Source organism: Pieris brassicae, chromosome 5 (assembly GCF_905147105.1).
Source record: "Pieris brassicae chromosome 5, ilPieBrab1.1, whole genome shotgun sequence".
Taxonomy (NCBI): Eukaryota; Metazoa; Arthropoda; class Insecta; order Lepidoptera; family Pieridae; genus Pieris; species Pieris brassicae.
In genome coordinates this window covers 19,389,349-19,415,432 of record NC_059669.1, presented here as the reverse complement: position 1 = coordinate 19,415,432, position 26,084 = coordinate 19,389,349, and the positions used below count along the sequence as shown (strand labels likewise).

The following is a 26,084-nucleotide window of genomic DNA, read 5'->3' as shown; positions in this document are numbered from 1 at the left end:
TCCCAACCACTTGAGACTGTTAAAATGTTAGAATAAATTCTTCACATAAAATTCATTAGTTCTGTTAGGTTATTGTTTATTCTGTAGCTTTCGTTTCGGACTGTTTTATATTTGTTCACACAATTTTCACACTCAACTTTGTACATTACATTACAAACTCGTACTGTGAGTGAGCTTGTTAAAATTTAAAAGTTAAAGAACTGAATAAATTTCGAAAGTGCCGAAGCAAAACGAAATATGTGTCGGAATATTTTAATATTCTAAACATACGAGTTGTGGTTTATTTAAAACTTTTATTGGCAATTGGACTACTTTAAGAGCCCATAACAAATTTTGAAACCATTTAAAAATAATTTTAATATAGTTTCTGCAGACTCGTGTTGGCTTAGTGGCTTCAGCGTGCGATACTCATCTCTGAAGTTCTATCTTATCTATATTAACACTCGCTCGTACGCTGTAAGGACGCTTGTCTTATATAGATATAAGGTTGACGGCGTGTCAAGCATAGAAGGCTGATCACCTACTTGCCTATTAAAATAACAAATTATCACGAAACAGTTTCAAAAATCTGAGACTTAAAAGCTTGTAGCCTAGGTTTTGTAGATTTTTCCGTCACACTATGAGGTAGTAATGTTTACAAAATCTCTGCGAGTAAACTATAATCGAATTAACCTGTATTTAATCGATGAAATCCATTAGCAAATCAACAGGTAATCCTCATCCCGGACTCCCATTAAACAGGATTAGGAGACTCGACGACCCTTATGGCTTATCCCGCGTTTTATTCTACCCGATTGTTACAAAATTTTTAAATTATATTCTGCACTCTATTATAAGTACTATATGTACGTAAAAAATATACTCTATTACACGGATAGCATGGTTTGTGTTATGCCATGGTGTGCTTACCATAGATAATAATGTATCGAGAGATAATTGTGAATACAGAATGTATAGTATTTTGTATTTTTCAACAATTAAGGGCTTTGTTTTTATTGTCTTATCTGTCATCTTGATGTGACAGTCTCTAGACAATGATTGCAGAAAAGGACTCAAAAGGTCGAATAATGTAAAAGTTATTATATAAAACAAAGTCGAGTTTGTTCTAACGCTTAAAGCGTTAACGCGAGAACGGCTGGATCGTTTCTCATGGTTATTGTTATATTTTGTTGCCGTCCCGAATATCAAAAGAACTATTAAAAACCTTGGAAAATACAAAACAAGAACAACTACAAAAAGTACTTTTAAATGTTCATGGATTTTGTAACTGTCAAAAGTCTAATATTCATTCTGTCGATGCTGTACGTTAAAGAATAAAATAAAATGTATTTATATAATTGTTTCGAATCCACAGGATATATGCAAAAAAATCTGACAATAGTGTATAATAGATTTTCAAAATGTAGACTAATGTCAGTAATTAAATTATTAAAGTTATTTATTTTGTATGCATTGTAAACTCAACTAACATTATTATACACTAAAATAATAATATCGAGTCCAAAGCGAATTCAACAAGTGGGTGTGGATTTGAGAGCTTTACAAATATCTAACGTTTTAAATCTATCGCTAGAATGTTTCTACGTTTTTTAAGTAAATAAATAACATGATATTACGCAGGCTTCTATGTATAGTTGTGAAAAGAGTTTTTATTATGGCAGAATTTGTGAAAAGCGTAACATGTTTAACTGGGCTACAGATTTTGTGTTCGCCAATTAATAATATATCTCGATAATCAAAATAAGGTAACGTAAAACCTTAACCTTTTTATAACAAATTATGAATAATGTAATCCTTGTGAATTCATCCAGTATGCAATTAAATGTATCAAGTCGCACATGCAATATTGAATGTGTTAAGGATGCGCAAGAGGCGCCTAATTGGTGCTGCCATAAGTAAATTTGTTCGCGCTACTAATTTCAATCACCGACCACGCCGAGTATGATTCTTTGGCACACGCAGCTGCAGTCTCCTCAATATATCAGTAGATATCCTCTAAGGAACCTCTAAAAAACATATTGTGTAGGCAATGCCAGTTACTTCTAACTCGTTGTATCCTACCATACCATATCTAACTTAGATGTATAATCGGGTAAAATACTCTCTGAAACTAAAACATATTTAGAAATGCGTCATACTGAACTGGTTCCGACTGCCCCATTGGTGGGCTAAGAGTGGGCTAAGGTGGCCTATCATTTTTTAATTAAAGTGAAATTTATTAGCCTTATATTTGAAATATTTGTTTTATATATTCTTCTTATTTAGATATTCACAATCGTTCCTAGATTATTTGTTAGATATCGGTTGCTTATGAACTCCATTAAGATACCTGCCACCTGGTAAGGTACTGATGTGGTTCAGAGGGTGGGTAGGGGCCCATAGAGTCATTAATTACGGCGTATCACACCGATACGAGCTAACAGCCCTCGTCAGGCGATAGCCCACACGCAACCACAGTCTACGCTACCGATAGTGATGCTAAAATTATATTTGATCCGTTCAATATTAATCACAAACAAAGACATTTCTCAGCTCACAAACAATTGCTTTTTTTGTACTCGTGATATAATTTATTTTTGAAATCTGTAAGAGATTTGTATTTAGGCTTTAATGTCAAATACTAACAACCTGTAAAATTTAATTAGATGATCCTCCGTCTTGTCGTTTATCATATGGGATATTGACGAAAATTAAAACAAACGTAAGAGATTAATTAAAAATATGCTGAAGAATAATTACAAAAAGAAAAAAATATACACGTACTCTGCTCGTAGCTCGTTGTAGCCCAAGAATACATAAGTTGTATAACTATAGTATTTAAACTGTGGCTCCGACAATAGATTTGAATTGTATTTACATATCAGGCGAAAGTATCATTATCGGGATTATTTTTTACACGAGCGGCGTTTACGGAATACATCAGTCAAAACTTACATTGTCCGTTTAAGAAAATTGAAAATGTACATGCTGCATTTTATTTTTACATTATATTTACTTTGTAATAACACCATTTCGTGATGCACACTTTTGTTTGTGTATTATTTTTTTCGCAGAATCAAGAATAATTCTAAAAATGTGGAGCAAGCATATCAGAAGATAGTTTAAAAGCAAAATGCTTGGTGATTAAAACTGGTGGAGTTTCTTGCCAATTCTCGTTCGTTTAACTTTAATTTGAGAAGTGACTGTGAATCTAAAGATATTTCAGTTTACAAAAGCAAAATAAATATTTCATTTGATTTGATACGTTTTTGTTTTTATCAATGCAATAGCTATTCATAGTAACTTAGTTTAACGACACGAAAAGTTTCCTCAATTACTTCAAAACTTCTAATCAACTTAGTCTAATGTTTTCTAAAACAAGCACGATTCTTACATCCCTATTGCTTCCACTAATTAATGTTACTGATGTAGTTAATTGGGTAAAGTAGCCTCGTAAAGTGTGGAGGTATAAAATTAAAATCACTCGTGCAACCAATCAAAACTTCTGTGCGAGAAAGTTCTCTCTCGTAATGTAAAGCAAATAACGCTGAACCACTGCTATTTACAGCCAAGACCTTGTATGTTTTAATTTATATCTGTACTTTGGAGCGTTTTTGTGTGGTATTAATTAATTTTTAAGATTTGTCAGCCTTCTGTATATTAATTATTGTATTGCAGGTTATTGAACCCTCTGTATTAACGTCTACATTCTGTTAAAATCTAAGCGCCAACCCTGGCTAGTCGATATACCGTTTAAGCCAATATAGATCAGACTGAATAAGCGAAGCCAAAGCTGATCGAGCCGAATGTTCTGATTTGTGCTGCGTCAGGCGTCTGCAGCCGCACAGATTATTGCAGATACTACTGATTAATTGCTGTGTTGCCATTTCAAATTAAAACTTTAAAACTGAGCAGGATATTGCTTTATTAATTGATTTACAAGAAGTATTTTTTTACATAGAAGCATTACATTTTATTTATAAAGTTTTGCTATTATCGCAGTATTATATAGCATTTATTAAGTAATAACTTAATGGAAAAATATCTTACAAGTAAATTAAATAATTTTTATATAACTATATTTACACCGCTGCCATCCAATGTAATTCAGTGCATACATATGATCTAAACTAGTTTATTGGGTTGGTAAAGGTAAGGGTTGCAGAAATTTCAAATTATAGAATTTTGTTCTCATTCAAATAATTTTGTGATGCGATGGCGGAATAGAATCAATAAATTTTATATGAAGCTTATATGTTTGATGTCTGCACTTTCACTTGTCTACCTGTCTTAAGTTTATTTAGTAGTTTTTCATCCTTTATCTCAAACAAAAAAGCAAACGATGTCTATTAACTGACTTAAGCAGTTAATTTAGAATAAAAAATATTGTTTCATGTAATAATCATAGACGTAGAAACTTATTATTTTTCTATCACAATTAAATAATTAACCACTTGTTCCTAAACTATTATAACTCCCGAGACCGGCGCTGGCATCTCATTGTAACTGAACATTTGTTAGACGTATGTTACAATTTGACAGTTGACTTTGGATTGATTGTTCAGATAATTAATTTCCACATATTGTAAATAACGATTATACTAATTATTAAAAACCATATCAAAGATTACTACTTTTTTATTAGGACAATTGATTACGATATTATAATTTGTTCGAAATACATAATTTTTAATTTAATAATTTTTGATGAGGGTGATCCCAAATATTTTTTCTCGGCCGATCGTCACATTTATTATTTGAGTCATTGTTGTAGTGCGTTTTTGAGAACTATCGTGAGGCATTAGCATCAGTCTAACCTCTCTTTGTTCCCAAACTAATAGAATTTCTCCAAATCCTTACGGCTGATAATATTATGTGCCTTTCTTCCTGGTAAGAAGATATTGTAACGAGGTATGTACTCAGGACTTATTTTTCGAGTATAAGATTGTGTATCGACGGCCACCGAACCGTTCTTTGTGGTACATAATTTTTTAAGAGTAACTAGCACAAATTTTGTCACTTACCATATTTATGCTATGCAGTAAATCATCGTTAGTAATTGATGTTGAAGGAACTTTATTTTCTCATTACAAAATTGTATTTTATTTACATGAGAAACTTAACATTATGTGTATACGTGCGAGACACACGTCCTAATTTTAGTCCAGTAGATTCACTTTGACATGTATCTTTAATGACCTTTTGAGTTTGTTAAACGCGCTAATATTGCGAATTTTAAATGATAGTGATTAACTAATTGCACACCCTTATACCTAAATCAAATGAAACAAATAATTTTTACTATTTAATGCATATTTACGGTTAAAACTGTACCATACCATACTGCGAGAACGTATGCGACGTTCTCGCGAATATCCGAAATCAATTATTAACGAGACGTGAATACTTCCAATTAGAGACTGGCAGTGACTGCCAATGATAATAATCGAACTATATTTAACATGAAATTAACGCTGACCCGATTGTTCCAATAAGCATAGTATTAAGGCATTTTAAATATTTTATTAAACCAATAAGTTTAATGTGACGATACAGATTTTAAGTAACTGCAACTAAGTAGCAAGGCTCACCTAATTGTTTTGATTAAGGTATACAGAATTGTCCGAATATATTATGTATTAGGCAGTCCTTTTTAAATTCTGCTATAGTTAAAAATAATGATCAAAATGCTACGCCATGAAACCAGCAAGCCATGAGATATATCTAGAATATTATTGCTTAGGTTACAAGCGTCTCCCTTTTACCTACGTATGGAATGTATAAAGCAAATGATCACACCATCTTACATTATAGCGATGAGAAGCTGTAGTGTACTACAGTACTAACAGTTACTTGCAGGTGATACATCAACTAATTCGTGATATATATGTAGAACCAGGATTGGAACAAAATAACAAGCATATAAATGTATTTGCTAGCTCACCTTATATGTAAGATTGAAATGAAACTTATGTTATTTTTCTACCAATGTATTCAGATTAGCTGTATGTACAAGACGAAAATGTCAACCAATTTACATATTCTAATGTGATATTTATTTATTTTATACACTTGTATTCGGTTATTAAAGCCTTATGAAAGATTTAATTTGACGTTTAAGAATTAAAAAGCTTTATCAGTGATATATGTATTCTTCAAAAATTCTCGCTGCTAAGTTGCTGTTTTAATGTGGAAAATGCAACCCTCTTATCGATAATCCTTTTACTAATGTCGTCACTGATGCACTTTTAGAAGAGAAGTAGAACAGCGGAACTTTATTATAATGATGTAAGTTATAACGAAGAGTTTATACTATATGCTTCTGCAAAAAATCAAACCCCTTTTTTGTTAACAAAAAGTTTTTAACTTACATTTAATTCTCATTAATTCAGTCATTTCCATAAATCGTTTAACTAAATTTAGTTTAGATTATAATTCTACCATAACACATAATGAAATCTAGGTATGCAGAACGAAAGCGATTATAATCCAAAGTTGTATTCGTTTATTTTTGTTCTAATATGTAGTCCGATGTAAGCACAATTCCATACGTGAACATGTTCTATTTAAAATCGCGAAGACGTTTTACACAAACAATACATTCTCGGGTAGACATACTCTCATTTATTTCGTCTGTGTGTCTGTGATCCCCTCCCATCTTTTGTTAGGGAGCTTTAAATTCGGTAGGGCTGCCCTGTATGGAGAAATTGACAAGTTGAATAACTAAATAAATAAATAATCAACTAAATAAATAAGATAACGTATTTATTTTGAATTAATTTAAAAAAGGAATTTCAACGATATGAAATCCGTTGCCATACTCAATGTTTTGTAATCTGTTCTAATTATTATCAGAAAAAAGGCGATAAATACTCGTACATTTTAAATTCATATACATTTTTATGCCTTCGTACTAAAAATATTTTTAAAATAAAACTAGAATGCAGTGGCCCTAGGTGTGGTAGTTCGCGTGAAGGGGAAAATTTTCTAGAAGAGGGTTCCAACAATATAACTTGCCACTTCCAATTTTGATTCTATTAGTATCAAATGTATTTTTTGTTACAGGTAACTAATTAGTTGCTTTTGGTAAGATTTTAATAGAATGATTAGGTAGATAACGAATATAAGTATAAATCCTGATCACCTTATTTATAGAAACGAAATCAATCTAGATTTAAGTGTTCTTACGTCCTATACCGTCAAATTGTGTTTACGCTGTGATAAAAAGAGACAAATGAGTACTTTGAAGCAGCTTAATTAGGCTGTTTTCATGAGATATGTTATAAATTAGTATAATAGTACAATACAATATAAACCAAAGAAAACTTAGCACACCTAAATCGACAACGTTTGTGTGCAATGCTGCAACGTTTTTTATTTTGCTACCCATATATAAATATATATATATAGAAGCTTTATTTATGTATATATATATTCATAAATAAAGCTTTTGCTACTAAGGAATTATAAGTATTCTTTGAGTAAGACTTTTTTTTATCTAAAATATACGAATATAAATAAATATAAAAAATATTCATGAAACTAAAATATAGTTGATGCTCTCGGCTAATCTCGTAGTCGCAAGTTTTGGGCGTTGTAGTGATCATACGTTACGTCGTAGTAAAACAGTGGTTGTACAAAATTGAAGCAACCACACGGATAATTGTATGTAATTTTTACCGAAAATACAGCTATAACTCATAAACTAGCTGCTTCCAAATGTAGTCACGTAGTGCGCAGGTGATACGCGAAATATATTATGGCGGCCATTTTGTTTTGTATTAATATATAGTTAGCTATAGCTTGTTAATATGTGTTATTGTCAGTAGTTAATAGTTTCTTTCTTGTTTCACTTTAATTACTAATTACAAGAAAGAATGCCTGACATTTTGATGTTGTCTATAAATAATTTTGGCAAAAATGCCAATTTTTTTTTTTGCCAAAACTAAAAACGAAAATTTATAGAATCACTGTATTTTCCAGGTACTGTAAAAATCACTTAATTTCACACACTAATTTCTTTTTTGTAGAAGTATTGAAATACGTAAAGTAAACCAGATAATATAAGTCAATACAAATTAACAATATATGTTTTACGTCCTGAAATTGGTTTTTGGCTTTGATTATATTTATTAAATAGGGGGCAAATGGGCAGGACGTTCGACTGCTGTTTAAGTGATACGCGACCATCGAATCTCACACTAGCAGAAGGCAAGTGCGTTGTCGACTTTTTAAGATATACATTCTTAAGTTATAAATATTAGTTATAACAGTAAATATGAAGCCAAAGGTCGGTTGTAAATCAACATGTTAAATTAGTATTCACATCTTGTTCGTAACTTGCTTGCAGCTGTAACTTCTTATCAACCCGAAAAAAGGAAAAAAATATTTTTAAGAGAATACTTAGTATGAAAAGTTGCTATCGGATTATGATAAAAATTTAAATTCAAGACATGAAAGGAATCTAGCGTTAATCAAAGCAGATCCACAAAGTCTTTAGTTAATATTCTTAATACGCTTGATGTAACAAAGCGCCGCCCACGTATCGGCTAATTAAGTTATAGATAAGAAAACTATTTCAATAAAACAGCAGACCCTCATAAGCCACACCTATCCGCAGACCCCTTCATAGACCACTTCACATTGAATTCAAAGCTGTGTTTTTGTATTGCGCGCTCCTAAAGTAATATCAACGCTACAAATAATGAACGAACTACATCAAAATTGCATACAAAAATGTCAAGATCTCTGTCTGTGTTGGATGTTTTGGATTACTGATCCAGGACTTTGAATATGAGAGACGCTGACACGCATCAACACGCTGAGAATTCCCTAAGACGTCGAATGTATGTACATGAATACGTATAGACCATTATCTGCCGATTTTTCCGATTGATTAGCTTATGATTAGTTTCCTGAAGTTGTAACTTCACATTCCAATCTCTACAGTGCCGATCGGCAAGTCAAAGCCTTGGTTGAAACGCTCTTGCAAGGCGGCGAAAGCGAGAATGCAAGGGGGCTCCCCAGTACCAGCTCCTTCCACTTGACCGTATCCAACGAAGAGCGGTTCGAATCGTCGATGACCAATCCCTCTCCGAGCGGCTCGATCCTTTGGCGTTGCGTAGAGATGTGGGGTCACTCTGCATCTTCTACCGCATTTACCATGGAGAGTGTTCAGAGGAGTTGTTCGGATTAATACCTGCAGCTGAGTTTCAGCATCGGACGTCGAGGCAAAATACAAAATTCCACCCGTATCACCTCGACGTCCGACGTTCCACGACTGAGCGTTTCTCAAGGCAATTTTTGCCGCGCACCACCGCTATGTGGAACCAGCTGCCCACTAAAGTATTTCCGAACCAATTCGACTTAGGGTCCTTCAAGAAAAGAGCGTACAAATTCTTAAAAGGCCGGCAACGCACTCGCGAGCCCTCTGGCATTGAGAGTGTCCATGGGCAGCGGTATCACTTAACATCAGGTGAGCCTCCTGCCCGTTTGCCCCCTATTTTATAAAAAAAAAAAAAAAGCATGGGTAGAAGCGGTGATATCCCGTGATGCGACTAACGGTGAACTTAAAAAAGCATATAACTGTGAATTAAAGCTTACGTTTGCCCACAAGCAATGTTAATTATATTGAAATTATTGGTAATGCAACGTAATAGACGGGCTGGTGTATAACAATTTTGCTAAGTCAAGATGAGACAGTTTCCATAAAAGTGGATCGCATCTTTATTTACGTATGCAAATTATACAAAGAGACTTGGTAAAGAAGGCATAATCGCCTGATAAAATTAAAACAAAACATATTTCGGCCCCTTGAAAACTTAGTTCTCGTGGCTTCAATAGCTGTGAATGTGTATTATATGAAGATAAAGAAAAATACTTGAATCGTGTTATCGAACAAAAGCTTTCTATATAAAAAACCTTTGATGTGTTTCAAGTAAACATCGTTGGGAAAAATCACGAGTGACAACATTTTCTGTTAGCTATACTCTTTTTCGGGTGGCTTTACTTCGGTATATAAATGTGCGTGGCTTAACAATTGACTTCCAGTGATGTTACATATGAGCAACTAATGTATAACAATTATGAAATAAATGCGATATTTCCGACCGATTCTTTTTTAATAAAACCTAGGCGGCGTAAGTGGAGGAAAAAAAAAACAGTACTATAATACTAATAATTCATACATCTAATAAATACTTTTAATGAATTGACAAGAAAAATCTACCTACGCTACAAAAAATCTCCACAACGTTCGGTTATCAAAATATTCATTAATTTATGTTGACTTTATGTTGATATTACGAAATTGTTTAATATGATAACTTTAATCTAATCTTTAACGAGCTTTAATTACCTTAATTCAATTATAAAATATTTTCAAGTAACGTAATAACAGGATCAAAATTAATTATTCGCAAAGTTTGAAATGAGCGTCACCCTTAGATAGAACATCCATTATTCATGAATTTGTAAAGAAAATTTATCACAAGGAAATTGTTCGGTCTCGCGATGGACACGGATTTTAATTTTTAATTAGTTCCCTATATTATATCTGTGTTAGAAACGCTGAAGTAAACTAAGGCAAATTTGCTCCCGACCTATAGGAATCTGTGGCAGTTTAAATCACCACAGAAGAATATGTATGTACGAGGTCTATGTTTAGTTATCTATTTCCTTTGCGGACAAGTGTAATTTTTTACAAATTCTTCTCTACGAGTATGAGTTCTAGTTTCCGGAAAATGATGTTTAGTAATTTTAAAATTATTACAGTACCTACTAATATCCCCATTTAAAACCTGAATAGTGGTAAAAAGGTGAAAATTATCGGTTGCAAATAATAAGAAAAAAATCAAAAGGTTAGAAGCATAGATAATATTTTACTGTCTGTTCCCAGACCTACAAAATATACAAAAAAAAGTAGAAAAATCGGTACATTTTAAAACTTGATCGAAAAAGCATCATCGGTATTACAGAAACATAATTAAGTAGGATGAATAACAGTGTAATTTCTTTTGTTATCGCGAAAGGAAGCTTTCACTGATTCCTTCCGGCTCATAATAAGCTCTACAAAGGTATCCTTTGTGACGTCACATCCTACTCGCCGCCAAAGGCTGTATTATCATACAATTAAACTCCTTCAAAATATCGCTTGTTAATAGAGTTCAATGAGTTACATGGCATGTAAAATGTAAAATAAACCAAAATTTATATTCAGTACAGAGAAAAGCGCCTATTAAACTCGAATGAATAATAAATATCTATGGTAATAATTCATTTATTCTAAAGTCTAGATTAGAATATAAATAACGCTGCTAAATCATAGTTTGTATACAAATTTTCGATTACCGATTTATATACTTTGCCCGAAGCATAATGCAATAATAATTCGGCAAAAACCTGTATGTTTACATTCGTAACCATGGTTCCGCGCTTGAGCACATTTATTTGAATATTATAGAAAATCTTTTCATATGACTCAAGATGTTAAAGAAAGTAAAAAATGTATGGCTTTTGTTCTCATTAAAAATATTTTACATTTGTTTAAGCATATCGAAAGTTCAAGACCGTCAAAATAAACAGCTCAGTCTCGCTCAATTTTTTTGACAACTAGAGGTTATATAGGTAAGTATTTCAGTGAATAAAATCATGTGAACGAATGTATCAATGCAAATATTTGTGAAACGGATAAGGCTAGAAAAACTTTAGTTTTAAAATACAGCTTTTTAGATTCTTTAATCTAAAGTTTAGTTTGATAAGAGTAATGAGAGTTGCTTTTTTAGCCATTAATGGCCAACTGGCAGTAAAAAACCCAGCATCGGACGGCTTCATTTCGTGGGAGTTTTAAATATAGCGCGAAGAAATGTTGGAATAATATCCCTCCTCCGTTAAAAAATCTTCAACTATTTATCTACTTCCTACTTAACAATTATTCTTATTTTTAAATTTTATTTTATTTACAATTTTTTACACTGACTGACTAACTTTTACTACTTTTATTATTATAATTTATTTTACTGAGTATTAGATTATTATTTGTTTTTTTTACGACTGAGGCGCAAACTAGCTGCTGTGGTCTTTGGCAGAATGACCAGCGCTGTGGAACAACTCTGCTCTTCAGCAAAATGCTGAGCCAGGGCTAATTACAACCACAGCACTCACGCATTACACAATTAAACCTTTGTCTTTAAAAAATTGTTATCTCTCTATTATTATTATTTTTATTTTTGATTATTGTTATTTTATGTGTTTCTGTGTGTGTGTTTTGTTGGAAATAAATGAACTGAAAAAAATGTATTTTTTTACGTATTACGTAAAATACTTAAGGTTACCACCTATCTTAAATTCAGAATGGTTGTGAAATGGGTAACGTGAGACGAATGCCGATATAGTTGTATAGTATCTAATTAAGACATCCGGGAAAGCCTCCCAGCTGTTAATTAAGGCTTCGCGGGATTGAATTTCTTTCGTCCCGACCTTTTTCTAAAAATCAGGATTAATTGGAGACAACATATAAAAGAAACATCTAAGTAATTAAGTACTAAGTATATTATGTTTGTACCAGACTGCTTTGGTCTGATTAGGCTTGACTGCAAGTGAAGTTAGAGAATTATTACTGAATGAATTCAAAACTTGGCGATTAAAAAGAGTGGCGGAGAGTTTCTTGCCAGTTCTTCTTGCCCGCTCTACGCCCTCAACTTGCGAACTGGCAGTGAATGTAAATTCAGAATCAATTTAACATGTTTTCTGTTGACGTTCATAAGGATACATTTACCAATATGAATAATGTTAAGTTGCGTTTGAGTTTGATTATGAGATTGGGTTCGAATCTTGGGCGGTTAAATTGCTATTTAAGAGCATATTAAAAAAATAATTTCGGTTTTTAAGCAGTGTTACGCTCGTGTGATATTCTAGTCATGTCGGACACACGGCTAACTGGAGAATAAATTGTGAAATAGGAAGATTACAATATCCTGCGTACGCGACTAATTGTATGACCAGTTTTATGAGAAGCCGAGGTTTTTGAAGACATGTTTATATAGAACCTTTTCTTTTACAAAACATTCAGTTATTTGATATTAACATTTATTCAATAAACTATAAATCATTCATAAAATATGTATGAAAGAAATACATTTGTATAAAAAAGCGGGAAAATCACAAGGACTCTTGAAAATTGCGCTCCAGGTTACACGGCCGATCAATATCCGGTCAAGTATGTGTCGGTTGACTAGAGCGATCCGTGCGTATGTATGCTTCTTTTTATACTTATAAAAATCATGTATAAAAGAGTGGTTTTAACTGATTCTTCAATTCAGAAGTTTGGAACTTGTTCCATGGATATTATGATGTATACAAATTAATGACAGAGCCATGAAGTAGATTTTGAAAGGAGAAAGTTTTTTGTTGCGAAATATATTCTTCATTTCTACTTAGTGGCAATATTATTTGATTGAACTTATTTACTTGTTATATTATTATGTATTATTTACTTTATAAATAATTATCGCCGTAAAAATCTGTTCCTAAATAAATACAATTTTCCTTCATCTTGATACGCTTAATTCTTCATTATACGTTATGAAATTTAATGAACTAATGTCTATTTAACTTTAGTATTAACTATTTTCAATTTAAGTTAAAAAATCCTGCCTATATTCAATTATGTTATTTAAATAATTCGGCGTTCCAATTGTTTTATACGTCTTGATTAGAAAGATATGTTTTTAGTTAAGTATCGAAACTTATATAAAACAACAACGCAGCGAACGCCTCAAACAGCTTACCTACATAATTTTCAAAGAAACTATTGGAGGTAAGCTGTTTGAGGAGGAGGAGTTGTTTGGATTAATACCTGCAGCTGAGTTTCAGCATCGGACGTCGAGGCAAAATACAAAATTCCACCCGTATCACCTCGACGTCCGACGTTCCACGACTGAGCGTTTCTCAAGGCAATTTTTGCCGCGCACCACCGCTATGTGGAACCAGCTGCCCACTGAAGTATTTCCGAACCAATTCGACTTAGGGTCCTTCAAGAAAAGAGCGTACAAATTCTTAAAAGGCCGGCAACGCACTCGCGAGCCCTCTGGCATTGAGAGTGTCCATGGGCGGCGGTATCACTTAACATCAGGTGAGCCTCCTGCCCGTTTGCCCCCTATTTTATAAAAAAAAAAAAAAAAAAAAAAAAAATAAACATTTCTATGAATAAGAAATCTCGAGGACCGATCACAAAGAATATTACATTTCTGCAACTCGATTCATTTCGTCAAAGTTGTCTGTTCCCGGTTTATTAATATTTTGCAGGGCGCCATCTTGCAAGAACAACTGACATTTATGATGCGAATGATGTCGTTTATTGAAGGGACTATAAATCACCACAATCCACGCCATATATTTGTTATTAATAGAAATCGTACGAAGCGCGTTGTTTATAAAGTATTACAATGAAACTGTTTCTTATTTTAAAATATTTATATTTAAGAAAAACACTTTGAACGGATTGAAGCTATGTATTAAAAACTTATAATTATTTACATAATTCTGTGTAAAAGCTGTGTTAAAAAAAGGCAATACTATATTTATATACTAAATGTATAGAAAACACCAAAAATCAACTGAAGGGTTTAACCTTAGTGCTTGAAGGACTGCACTATAGTACAAATTTAAATTACTTACAAGCTAAATAGTTAAAAAGTTATAAAATTAACTTAAAAAAACGAAACGATATCATTACAACAAACGAAAAAATAAATGTAATACATCTATCTTATGAAGCCAAGCAATGACATCCCAGGTTGGCTAAAAATACCTTTCCCTTGCAAAATTTGTATGTTGTTATTTTAAGATTTGAAGGTAAACATTTAGCAAGGAACAATATACGAGGTTGTCATTTCTTCGCCTATAACTTGTAGGTTACTTATAGCTCTTGTATGCGTTGAATGTTCAACACGGCAAATATTCAGTTTTTCGTTTCTTTGAGTTTATTTTATAAAAAATTTATTCAAATAATATCTACTGAAGATACTACGCATTGAAACATTCATGATGAATTATTAATGAGTGTTTTTAAAATCAAACAGAACAAACGTGACGGATATCTCTGTGGTTGTAATTTTGTCACAATATATGAATAGATTTTTTTCGAATCCATTATATTAAATGAAACTCTACGAAGGTTTATTTTGAAGTACACCTGTTCATTTTACGAACAACGCGATACAGCTGTTATGAGTTTCATAGGTAAGCGGAATATGTATTGTTAAAAATATGGTATATATTATTAATTAATTATTGTAATTGGTACTGGTTTTTGCAACGATGTTTGTCGTATAAATGATTTATTATTGTTTGAAGACAGACACGTTCACATAAATACATTGCTGAATTCAATATGAAATTCTTTTATTTATAATCTACATGTTAAACACATTAACACTTTGTTAATTAAAGGTCTATAAACACAAAGTGGCTGTATGTTTCGTAAACTCCAATAAAAAAATATTGTTAAGTAAATAATTTACGTGTGAAATCATTATAATCTGTTATGTGCGAATGTGCACTGTGTTCTTTTTGAAATTGTATTTAATCTGTGGTTAAATTTACATATAATTAAAAATGGTATTACTTTATTATTATATCTATTATACTTTAATATATATTTTTTTATGAATGCCAACGGGACATCCTTGATCAATTTAACTTTAACTTGATTAATTTAAGACTAATAAGTAATTTAAGTCAATTATAATTTACTTCTAACATAAGGCACACCACTTAAAGCCTCTATTATGAGCGAGACTGTTTACCACTTAACACTGTCATATACATACTAACACAAATTTTCTAATCACAAAGGCCCGGTGGTATTAAGAATGAATAACCTTGAATAGCTTTGCCATTTACGTGATGGTGGAGCCTTCGTTCGTGAGCTCCAACATCTGTTTTATTGGATTCTCACATTAAGAACATACCAGGGAGATACCATTATGTCCCTGAACACTGTGTTAAGCAATCTTACGATATTTCGATCTGGCTCTTACTAGTACAGTCCCACAGTTAAATAGACCATATAATATAGCCCATAAGTTCATACGCATAAGGACTTGTTTGTAAAGTGAAAAGTGATCTAAATTCTAAAACAAAAGTTTTCTTACGGTTATTTTAAATAATTCTGCTTACAAATGTCTCAATTCCTACTTGAAATGTACAGCTCCACTCTCTAGTGGATTGTTACTTTGTAAAAAATCTCGGTCAAAATTATAATGTAGCCCTCACCTCAAGTCGTAACTCAAGAAACGGTGATTCACAGCAACGAAATAACTTAAGACAAAAACTCTGAGAAGCTCTCAGACCTCGCGATCAACTTAATTAAATTGTTAGGTTTCACTTAGTTTTATACATCAAGTTAATTAGTTGTAATACTCAAAAGCGTTAGATGTAAGCTTTTCATAACAACAAGCATCACAGAGAGAATTTAGCTAGCTATGAGGCGGCGAGCCTTTTGAATGTTCAATAGTGGTGCTGTATAATAATAAAAGCCTCAAAGCGAAGATTGTTAAAAATGAACATCACTAAACTTAATTTGGACTGTCAGTACCACAATTTGGAATAAAATTATAAGTTGTTGAAGTATTTAGAATGGGTTTAACCAGGGCTTATATACAAAATAACGAAAACGAAAAAAATATATTTCGAGTCAAGTTCGGTGGCAATTGTTATAGATATGTTGAAATATGTTAAATGAAATCCTTTTTTGAAGCTGGCTATTAACTGGCTATTGTTTAATGATGAGCTTATAACAAAAAAAATAAGTGGTAGTGTGGTTAGGACAATGGGATAAAAATTTTTTTTGGTGTATTTAAGGGTACTAAAATTTAAGTAATACTTCAATATCAGTGTCGACATATTGGCCCTATTGGATATTATCGAAAACGAGAATGTTATATTACAATTTATGAGTATGGGACTAATTTTAGGTTAATGACCCCCTACCTGATCGTAATATATATAAACAAAGAATGTAATAACTTATGAACTTCGTTATATTTCTTGAATTACACGTAAATAATATAATTAATATTTAATAAATTGTCAGGAAATTTGGCACAGAATTTTACCTGGCACTTGTCAACCCATTACTGCTTTGAGCTTTCTAATTACCCGAATTCTGGCACCCGGGACGATTATTCCCGGGTCAACGTCATGCTCGTGTTTAACCGGTTTACATTTTACGATTGCTCTGGGAATTATATATCAAAACAATGATTTATTACACGTGTGATATATTTAGAGGTAGGTACTGAAAATCAGTTTGTACTGTTTGTTTTATTCCGGTCTGTAAACGTGTTTTATCCGTAAAATATAAATTTATTTTAGAGAAAAACAGACGAATATCATTTTATATTATATTTATAAAAAGAAGTTAAAGTAAAAGTAATTAGTCCGAGCTTATAAAAGAGGAAAACGTGAACGCAAATGAAGACAAAAAGTAAACAACTCTTTGAACTTAAAATAATTAATTAGCGAGAAATGGATATTTTGACTTTTCACAACAGATTTCGTCCTGTTAACACATCGAAAACATCGAACGTGTCAACTTTTCTTAATCAGGCTTTTCATGTTCCTATTTTCGATAAACGGCAATTTGAGACGCAGGCAGACAGGAACTGTATTTAACGTCTTATTAAGTAACTATAAGCCAAATATGAAATGAAATCCTTAACACCTTTTTTATATATTTGTAATAAACAATTATGGTAAATAACTATGAATAAACAAGTATTATGAGTAATTTATAAAAAACTACGATTATTATAGCGTTTAAAGAAAACACTTTTTTATCGGATTGAAGCTATGAATTATTATAAACTTTTCGCGCATTGTTTGTATTGAGATTATAATTTGGATATTATTGGATCCCAGGTGTTTGATAATTTTAGGCCGCCTTCTCTATTGATTTCAATGGCTTCGCGTACTAATCTTGGAAATAATATTTTTTCTTTCGCAAGTATTTTCGGTTGGTCAAAGAGTACGTAATAATTAGGCCTATCTAGTGTGTGTTCACAGTCTGCTGATTTTGTGTATCGGCTATGTCTTATGTCCGCAATGTGTTTTTGAGTCTGCTGGACATATTGCGTTTAGTTTGCCCTATGTAAGACAGGCCACAGTCGAAATCCAGTTTGTATATACCTGCATCGTGCAACGGGGTGTTCCTTTTGTTTGGTCTTGGGAATTGCTGAATCTTCTTGTGCGGCTTGAAAATTGTATTAATAGAAGCTCGTTTTAGGATCCGGTTAATTCTATCTGTAACTCAATTTACATATCGCAGGTAGGCTGGCTGGCGGGGAAGGAAGGTTTTTTTAACTTGTGTTCGAAGTTAAAAGGTTTTAAAGTATCCATAATCAATCAATCAATAGCTATTTAAGTACGATAAAAAATTAACTAAATATAAAAACTTAGGAGGGGAGTGTGTAGTTTTTTTGCTTCGATCATGACGACGTGTACCATTAGATAGAGAATAGGACAGGCTATTAGAAGGGTGAGTTATAAAATCGTGTGGTTCATCGATTTTATGCTATGTTTTAACTTTTTGTTACTACTCTACTGCTACTTACTAAGTTACTTTTTTCTTTATAGGTATATAACAAACACCTGTGTAGTGACATAGACATAACATTTATTACTAACGACACACGCAAAAAAATTGCAAAAATACCAAAAAAAATAACAAAAAAAAATTCAAGGATAAAGGTACATTTTAAGTGTTTAATGTGTATGTGTTGTGGTTGTAACTGGCCCTGGCTCAGCATTATGCTGTGGAGCAGGCATGTTCCACAGCGCTAGTCATTCTGCCAGAGACCACAACAGTACCTTGAATCAGTACCCGGCGAAATAATGGAGTATAATCATGAATTAATTAGTAGCCACAAAAGGTTCCCATAGCCTAGGATTAATAATACATTGAGAACTTATGTAGTTGGACTTAATTTTGGTACCTAGCTCCTTACAAAACAATATCTTTATACGATATATTTTCCCGTATATTATTTACGATGTGTATGCCTTATACAATCTGTTGATTACAGCTGAAATAACCGGCTTTCCAGTGTCAAAAACTAGTGCACATCTGCTAAACTTAAGATCGTTGCTCAAAGGTTGGAAAATTGTTTCGCAAAGTTATAACCGCAGATTAACAAATATTACATGTTTATGTCCTATTAAGTGCATACATTACCGATACTAATTGTAATAGTGTTTTCTCAAAGCAACGCTTCACCATGTCATCTTTCGCTTTACATTCTTTACACCATTATTAACACTAAACACGTAACGATGCTGTTAAAAATCTTTTCCTAAAATTTTAAGACCTAATGACAATGTTAACGTAACTTTAGCGTACATTATAAAACTTCTAACATATGCGTAGTATCATCAAACAATTATACGTAACAATATTATTTCATTTTGTTCAGTGTTCTTGTTGCTTTAAAGCCTCGGGGATTCAAAACATTACATAGCAGAGTGTTGTTATAAAGCTCTCAACCCAACAAGGGATTAAATTTTAGTTGCTATAAAATGTAAAAAGTATGTGACCTCAACGCTACCACATAGCTTCCAATATAAGGCGCTATCGAGATTTTATGCATTCATACATTGTGACATAAGGCAAAAGTGATATTAATTATTGTTTGCGTTCTTCCGTTTTCTTGTAATGGCACATAGCTGGTGTATGTAATGATTGTTTCGAGAACAGTTTTGGTTTTCGTGCAAGGGTTTCAGCATTTCAGCGTGCAAACCGTGAGAATAGGTTCGAACCCAGGCTGTGCATCAATGGTAAAGGAAAATTTCATGAGGATACCGGCCCTGCATCCTTAGATCTATAAACCCGACGGCTTGTGTCAGGCACAGAAGGCTAAGCAACTTTCCTATTAGAAAAACTATTGTTCACGAAACATGTATACATAAATCTGAGATCCTTAAAATATACAGTATAAGTTATGTAGCTAAAATACTATTTATAAATTAGATATATTTCCATTAATTTTCATAAAACTTCTCAAAGTATCTATATCTTGCTTTGGACAGAGGAGAACAAACTTATCCTGTAACTCAATATTATGTTAGAAACTGGGTTCAGAGTGAATTGTGAATTTTTTAAGAGTCAACATCTCTATGAAAATGCTCTACCTCGTCCTGAGACGAACTTAAGTTTATTAAGTCTTTGCAATTGTTCACTTTGAACGAGAATTTTATATTACCTTATTGCAGTTCACTATCAATTTGTTTTTAATATTATATACATAAACCACGTTAGTTGGATAGACTAGAGATATTTACTTTTCGAATCAAACCTATATAGTTCCTAACTATATATCGTTAGGGATACTAGGGATATTGGTTTGATTAACATTTAGCTCATCTCACTAGATAGAGTCCTGCAATTATGCAATTTTTTTACTTGAGAAAATGAATAGTAAAAAAATATCTTTAGATTAGACCATTTGTTAAAGTAACCAATATACTATGAGTTTTATTTAAAACAGACTTTACTTATTATTGTGTAAATACATAATTTAAATATCCTTGCTCTACAGGTACTAAAGAATGCCTTGGCTCAATAATATTGTAGATCTTTCTCTGAATGTTGTCCGATTTGTTCGAAATATTTATTTAGTTATTTTGCTTAACAACAAGTATAGCAAAAATATTAATTGTTATGTAATTGTTTTTCAGTGACCGCTCTACGAGAACATTGGGATGAGGCCAACGCACGCGTGCTCCAGCGAAAAGCTCAACTCGACGCCATGTTGGGTGATTCGCAGCGATACGAAGCGCGCAGGCGCGATGCTGATGCGTGGCTCTCGCGTATGGAGACCCGGCTGGCCGCCATGACTGCGCCTGGGCACACAGCCGATGTACTCGAGATGCAGCTTAGAGAGCAAAAGGTATTCATATTCTGGCAATGTGAAGTCTGCAAGGCACTATCTTATCCCTACTATCTGCTGCATAATTGTGCTCATGACTTGGCTCAGGTAATAACATGGATTTTCCGGTACCTGTACTAGATCAGCACTGTCCCGAAGTGCTGGAAGACCGCTTAAATACATCCAATCCCTATAAAAGGCAATCGCTCTTATCCGTCCAACTATAGCCGATATATTCTCCAAAATAATGGAAACCATTATTGCCGGCCAGCTCCTGAGGTATCTAGGGGGCCACCAGCGATTATCAGTACGGCTTTCGTCTTCGTTTATCTGGTGATCTTTTTGTAAGACGTTGCTTGCTCATAGACGCAGGCAGGTCGGAAGCAATTGAGCGCAAGGAGGAAGCGCTAGCGGTGATTTTGGATATAGCGAAAGTCGGGTGTGTTAAAGCGTTTATCTCGAAGCTCCCAGCTCTCAAAATTATGCCATTAGATCGGCTTTCTGACCGATCGAAGCATCAAGGTCGTCATCGACGGAGCATGTTCCAAACCTTAATACCCTGTTTCTCCTGCATATCCATGATACGTTGCAATGCGGATGACAGCACAGGGGATAGGTACTCCTTACACTGGCAGTACTATAACAAACTTGTGTCTGAAGTAGAAACCCTACTACATGGTTTCTAGCACTTGGATCGACTAAATCTAGTCCAATTTAACTCCAAGAATATATAAGTTTGCGTGTTTTCTGATAAATATACACCGTTTGTCGCTACTCCTCTTTTCGAAGACACTCTTCTTAAAGCCACAGCCAGCATCGGAATACTTGTTGTTGACATATCGAGCAATATTCAGTTTCCAGTTCATTTGGTTGGAATGGCTAAATGGCAAGGCAAGACGTTACTTCACTCCGGGAAACTGCAACTGTAAAATGCGCAAATTCGGCCGCACATAGAATACTGTTCTCACATCTGGGCGGGAGCTCTCCAGCTCCTTCCACATGACCGCATTCAGCGAAGAGCCGTTCGAATCGTCGACAGCCAATCCCTTTCCGAGTGGCTTCATGTTTGGCGATGTGTAGAGATATGGGGTCACTCTACCGCCTTTACCATGGATAGTGTTTAGAGGAGTAGTTCGGATTACTACTTGGCGCTGAATTTCATCATCGGAGGTTGATACTGAATACGAATTTACACCCGTATCATCTCGGCGTCCACAAGTGAGCGCTTTTAAGGCAGTTGTTGCCGCGCACCAGTGCTATGTGGAATCAGCTGACTACTGAATACTGAATTATTCAGGAACCAATTCGACTTAGGGCCCTTTAAGAAAATTGCGTTACAATTATTAAAGGGTGCCGGCTCTTAGTACGGCGACGTAGTCGGTCGCCCTCTGGCATTGTAAGTGTCCATGGGCGGCGGTGTTACTTAACATCAGATGAGCCTTCTGCCCGTCGTCCCGCTGTTCTATAAAAAAAACATTATTTTTCTAAAAAATAAGCATGAATGAGGCAATTCGTACCTTAACACTTTTATCGAGTTCGCCCTCAAAGCCTAAACCATTTTTTCTTACAATCATCGCCACCCATCAAGAAAATAACATACTTTTTAAAAGCGCATATAAATTATTTATTTTAAATCTATTTCATGAAACGTTGAACATATCATGAACCCAAGAAATCTATAACTGGGCTATCATATAACCTAATCTCACTGAGTCGTTCCGCAAAGCAGGTTTCGAGAGCCAGCCAAATTATAACGCAAATCGCTATGAGCTTATATCAGTATCTCACTAAAGTTAATAGAGACTTATAAAATTTAATATAAATAAAATTCAGAAGCAACACTGACGCGTGGCTAGTTATAATAATAACATGCAGACCCCTATCCCTATCGAGCGGTGATTAGCGACTACACAGGGTTGTCCAAAGCAGAATTATATAATATAATAGAAAATTCCTAATGTAATTGTAGTTCCTTATATTAATCGTAATAATATGCTGTTTGATCCACTAGTTGAACCGTTTTAGCAAAGGTATTTTAAAACAATGTTAATAAATAAATATTAAGATAAGCAAAAAGTTACAATTGAGAGTTTTTGAAAGTACCGCTGTTGAAGTTCGCATCTCATCCATATATCAAAGTATAGTATATATATCTAACCATAGACCAAATTTGGACGGAAAAAGCAAAGAACCAGTCTGCTTATAAAAAAAGACTTTAAATCAAACTGCAGGCTTAAATATTTAAAACATTGGTTGCCCTGAAAGTCAGCATGTCTGGAAAGCTCGGAACTTACAAGTAATTCAATCAAAAGTTTCTTTAATTACATTAAACTTATGTTCCGCTTTTAATCACGTACGTCATTAGTAGCTACAGCTGTTTATTTTCTTACGAACCGTTATTTTCTACTTCAAAGTAATATAGTTATCATATCATTACTCCTCTATGTTAAAATGTGTTTATATAAATAAAACTTATATATTATAAATTCAACATGTTGACCAATATTATTAGCTTTGACAACTTTGTATTTGAAGCGTATATTCTCTGAACTAAATAAATACTGGACAGTTAGAAACATATAATATTTATCACAATGGTCTATAAAAGGCAACTTTTTATGTAATATTATGAGATACTACAAACACTGATCTCATCTGTTTATAATGCGTATTGTATATAAACCCGTACCACTGAATAGTTTTTATAATTAACCTTTTTAAGCGCATTATATTAGTAATGAAAATTGATTTATGATTATTATATTGTTATTTTACCTGAAAAGTTTATACTATTTGGTATTTTCAGTCGTTCCATGCGGAAGTCCACCAGTACAAACATCAGGTCGAATTGTTCGGTCAGCTCACGCAGAGGCTGATAGCTGTGTACCGAAACGATGACACTACAAGGATCAAACGAGCAACAGAAGCGATCAATCATCGATACAACGAACTTAACAATAGGTAAGCGTTCCCATAACAGTAAATACACTATGCATAGAGTAAAGTTAATGCTATGTTAAAACTATATATATTAAAAATATAGATACTTTATCAAACCTATATAGGCTTTTGATACTTGGTATTACTCTCAGGGAACAATATTTAAAATTAATAGGGATAACGTGTATAAAATTATAAGAATTCTTCGTATAAGAATCAGTAAAGTTCACAGTTTAATAAACAGAGGTCGCTATACCGAATTTCTCATGTAAACACAGATGGCGCTGATATTCACACTTAATTTTTTCTCCAGATGTCTCTGTACAAAATATATTTTGATATTATTTCATTAATACTTCTAATAATAATAATAATATATTGTTATTAATCAATGGTATTTTATTGTATTTATCAAACTGGATAAATACCTACATACTGTATTGTTCCTGGGTTATCGGTGCTTTAAATAATAGAGGATTTTATTTTTACTCTATATTAACCACTCTCTTACATCGATATAATATATGCGAAATAATTCAATGTTAATTTCTATGAAACGAATGAATGCCACAGATAAATAAGGTGCCAACGTCTGGCTATACTTTGGGGGCGATTATAACTACGACGATTTAGGAAATGGCTAAGCTTATAAAACTAAGAAAGCCTGAGTGAGCAAAATGTACAGCCTTGGCTCGTACACGTATACTGAATATAAGTTCTTTTTTATTCCAAAATCACCGTATTTTATAAATAAAAATTGTGGTTTTCTCTTTTAGTATAATCGCGCGCGGAAAAGCACTCCACTCAGCTGTTTCGTCTCTACAAAACTTTGATCGGTCACTTGAGAAATTCGTAGCCTGGTTAAGCGAAGCGGAATCATTGCTGGATGCGGCAGAAAGGGATCCTCATCTGCTCAAGGTATTTAATCATTACCAATTATTTATAGCTATATATTGCATATATCTTTAAATTTAATAAAAGTAATGTCTGTCTCAAAAGCTGCTAGAAAAACTTTAGTATGAAGTGCATTCTCATGATTTTGCTTATAATCAAGAAGGTTAATGGTTTAGATTTTATACTATTATAAATTTTCATGGCTGGTTTACTTAGATGTTCCATAGCTATTCCAATTTTACTAACATATAAAAAACGCAAGAATTATACACTTAACTGACTCTAAAAATTATATTTTGTCAAGTTTCATAACTTCTACAAATTATTAGACATTAACAATATTAATAGTATGTCAGATAAGAAGTGTAAGGCTCCCATAATAATGAAATATACTTCTAATTACTCACCTAATTTTAATGGAATTGATACATGAATTATAAGGAATGTTTATTAAATCTTAATTCTCTCTATTCTGCTAATTTAATGCACAACGTACGTGTTGTCAGCGCCATCTGTATCGTTTCGTTATCACAAAAACTTCGGCGCCATCTTTATATTCCATGAGTAAAAAGGTAGAGTCTATTCATTTTTCTATCCAACGTACAGAAGCTTACAATGATTTCAGGTCGCACCGATAGATGTCGCTTTCTACAAGTTTTCATTTGTACTTTTATCATATTGGTGTCTTCTCTTTGTACAAAGATCAGTCTCACAATTACAATTAGGCGTTCATTTTAACCATCCATTTCGTATAGAGGGCGTTGATATATATTTTAATATAGTAAAGAAATCGATTAAGGGTTACTTTTGTATGATTCAATTTGAGGTTGATACGAAGATAGTTTCGTTTAGGTATTTCGCTAATATACGAATATGTCGACATTTTAAACAATGTAGTGAAAATATTACTTAATAGTTATGTAAAGGAAAATATGCGATTATACAATTAGAACACGTCATTTGATAAAATAGTAATTCATAGATGTTATATGTAGAATGAATTGGTGGGTAGTATTCTTACATTCGCATCTTAGTTACATTGGCTGCAGTACAAAATTCAATCCTCACATTTATATTCTGAAGCAGTCGACGATTTTCATATTAACAATGATTATTTTAAAAAGTGAATATAAATGTTAGTCCAGAAACTATTTTAACATTAACTCAGAAGGCAGCTAATGTATAGCACAATCAAAACTTGGGCGTAGTTTTAAATTATCCGGACAAAGTTAGGAATTGTTTTGCGCAGAGTTCCACTGAAATGCTGTAATTATTTGCACTTAAGAAATTATTTGTTTTGCGCTTTTAATATGAAACTCTATACAAGTATTTTATTACGTTATCTTA

General features: G+C 33.0%; 1 protein-coding gene across 2 annotated transcripts in view; it reads left to right on the top strand.

Moving 5' to 3' along the window:
* LOC123709958 (dystrophin, isoforms A/C/F/G/H) overlaps window positions 1–26,084 on the top strand; it is a 331,052-nt gene that overhangs the window by 95,808 nt on the left and 209,160 nt on the right. The window contains exons 27-30 of one of the 2 annotated variants that reach the window (XM_045661594.1): window positions 19,065–19,133; window positions 20,713–20,924; window positions 23,710–23,864; window positions 24,620–24,761. In XM_045661594.1, coding sequence (XP_045517550.1) covers window positions 19,065–19,133; window positions 20,713–20,924; window positions 23,710–23,864; window positions 24,620–24,761 — 578 coding nt within the window. The remainder of the gene's footprint in view (window positions 1–19,064; window positions 19,134–20,712; window positions 20,925–23,709; window positions 23,865–24,619; window positions 24,762–26,084) is intronic. The other variant, XM_045661595.1, reaches the window with a different exon arrangement.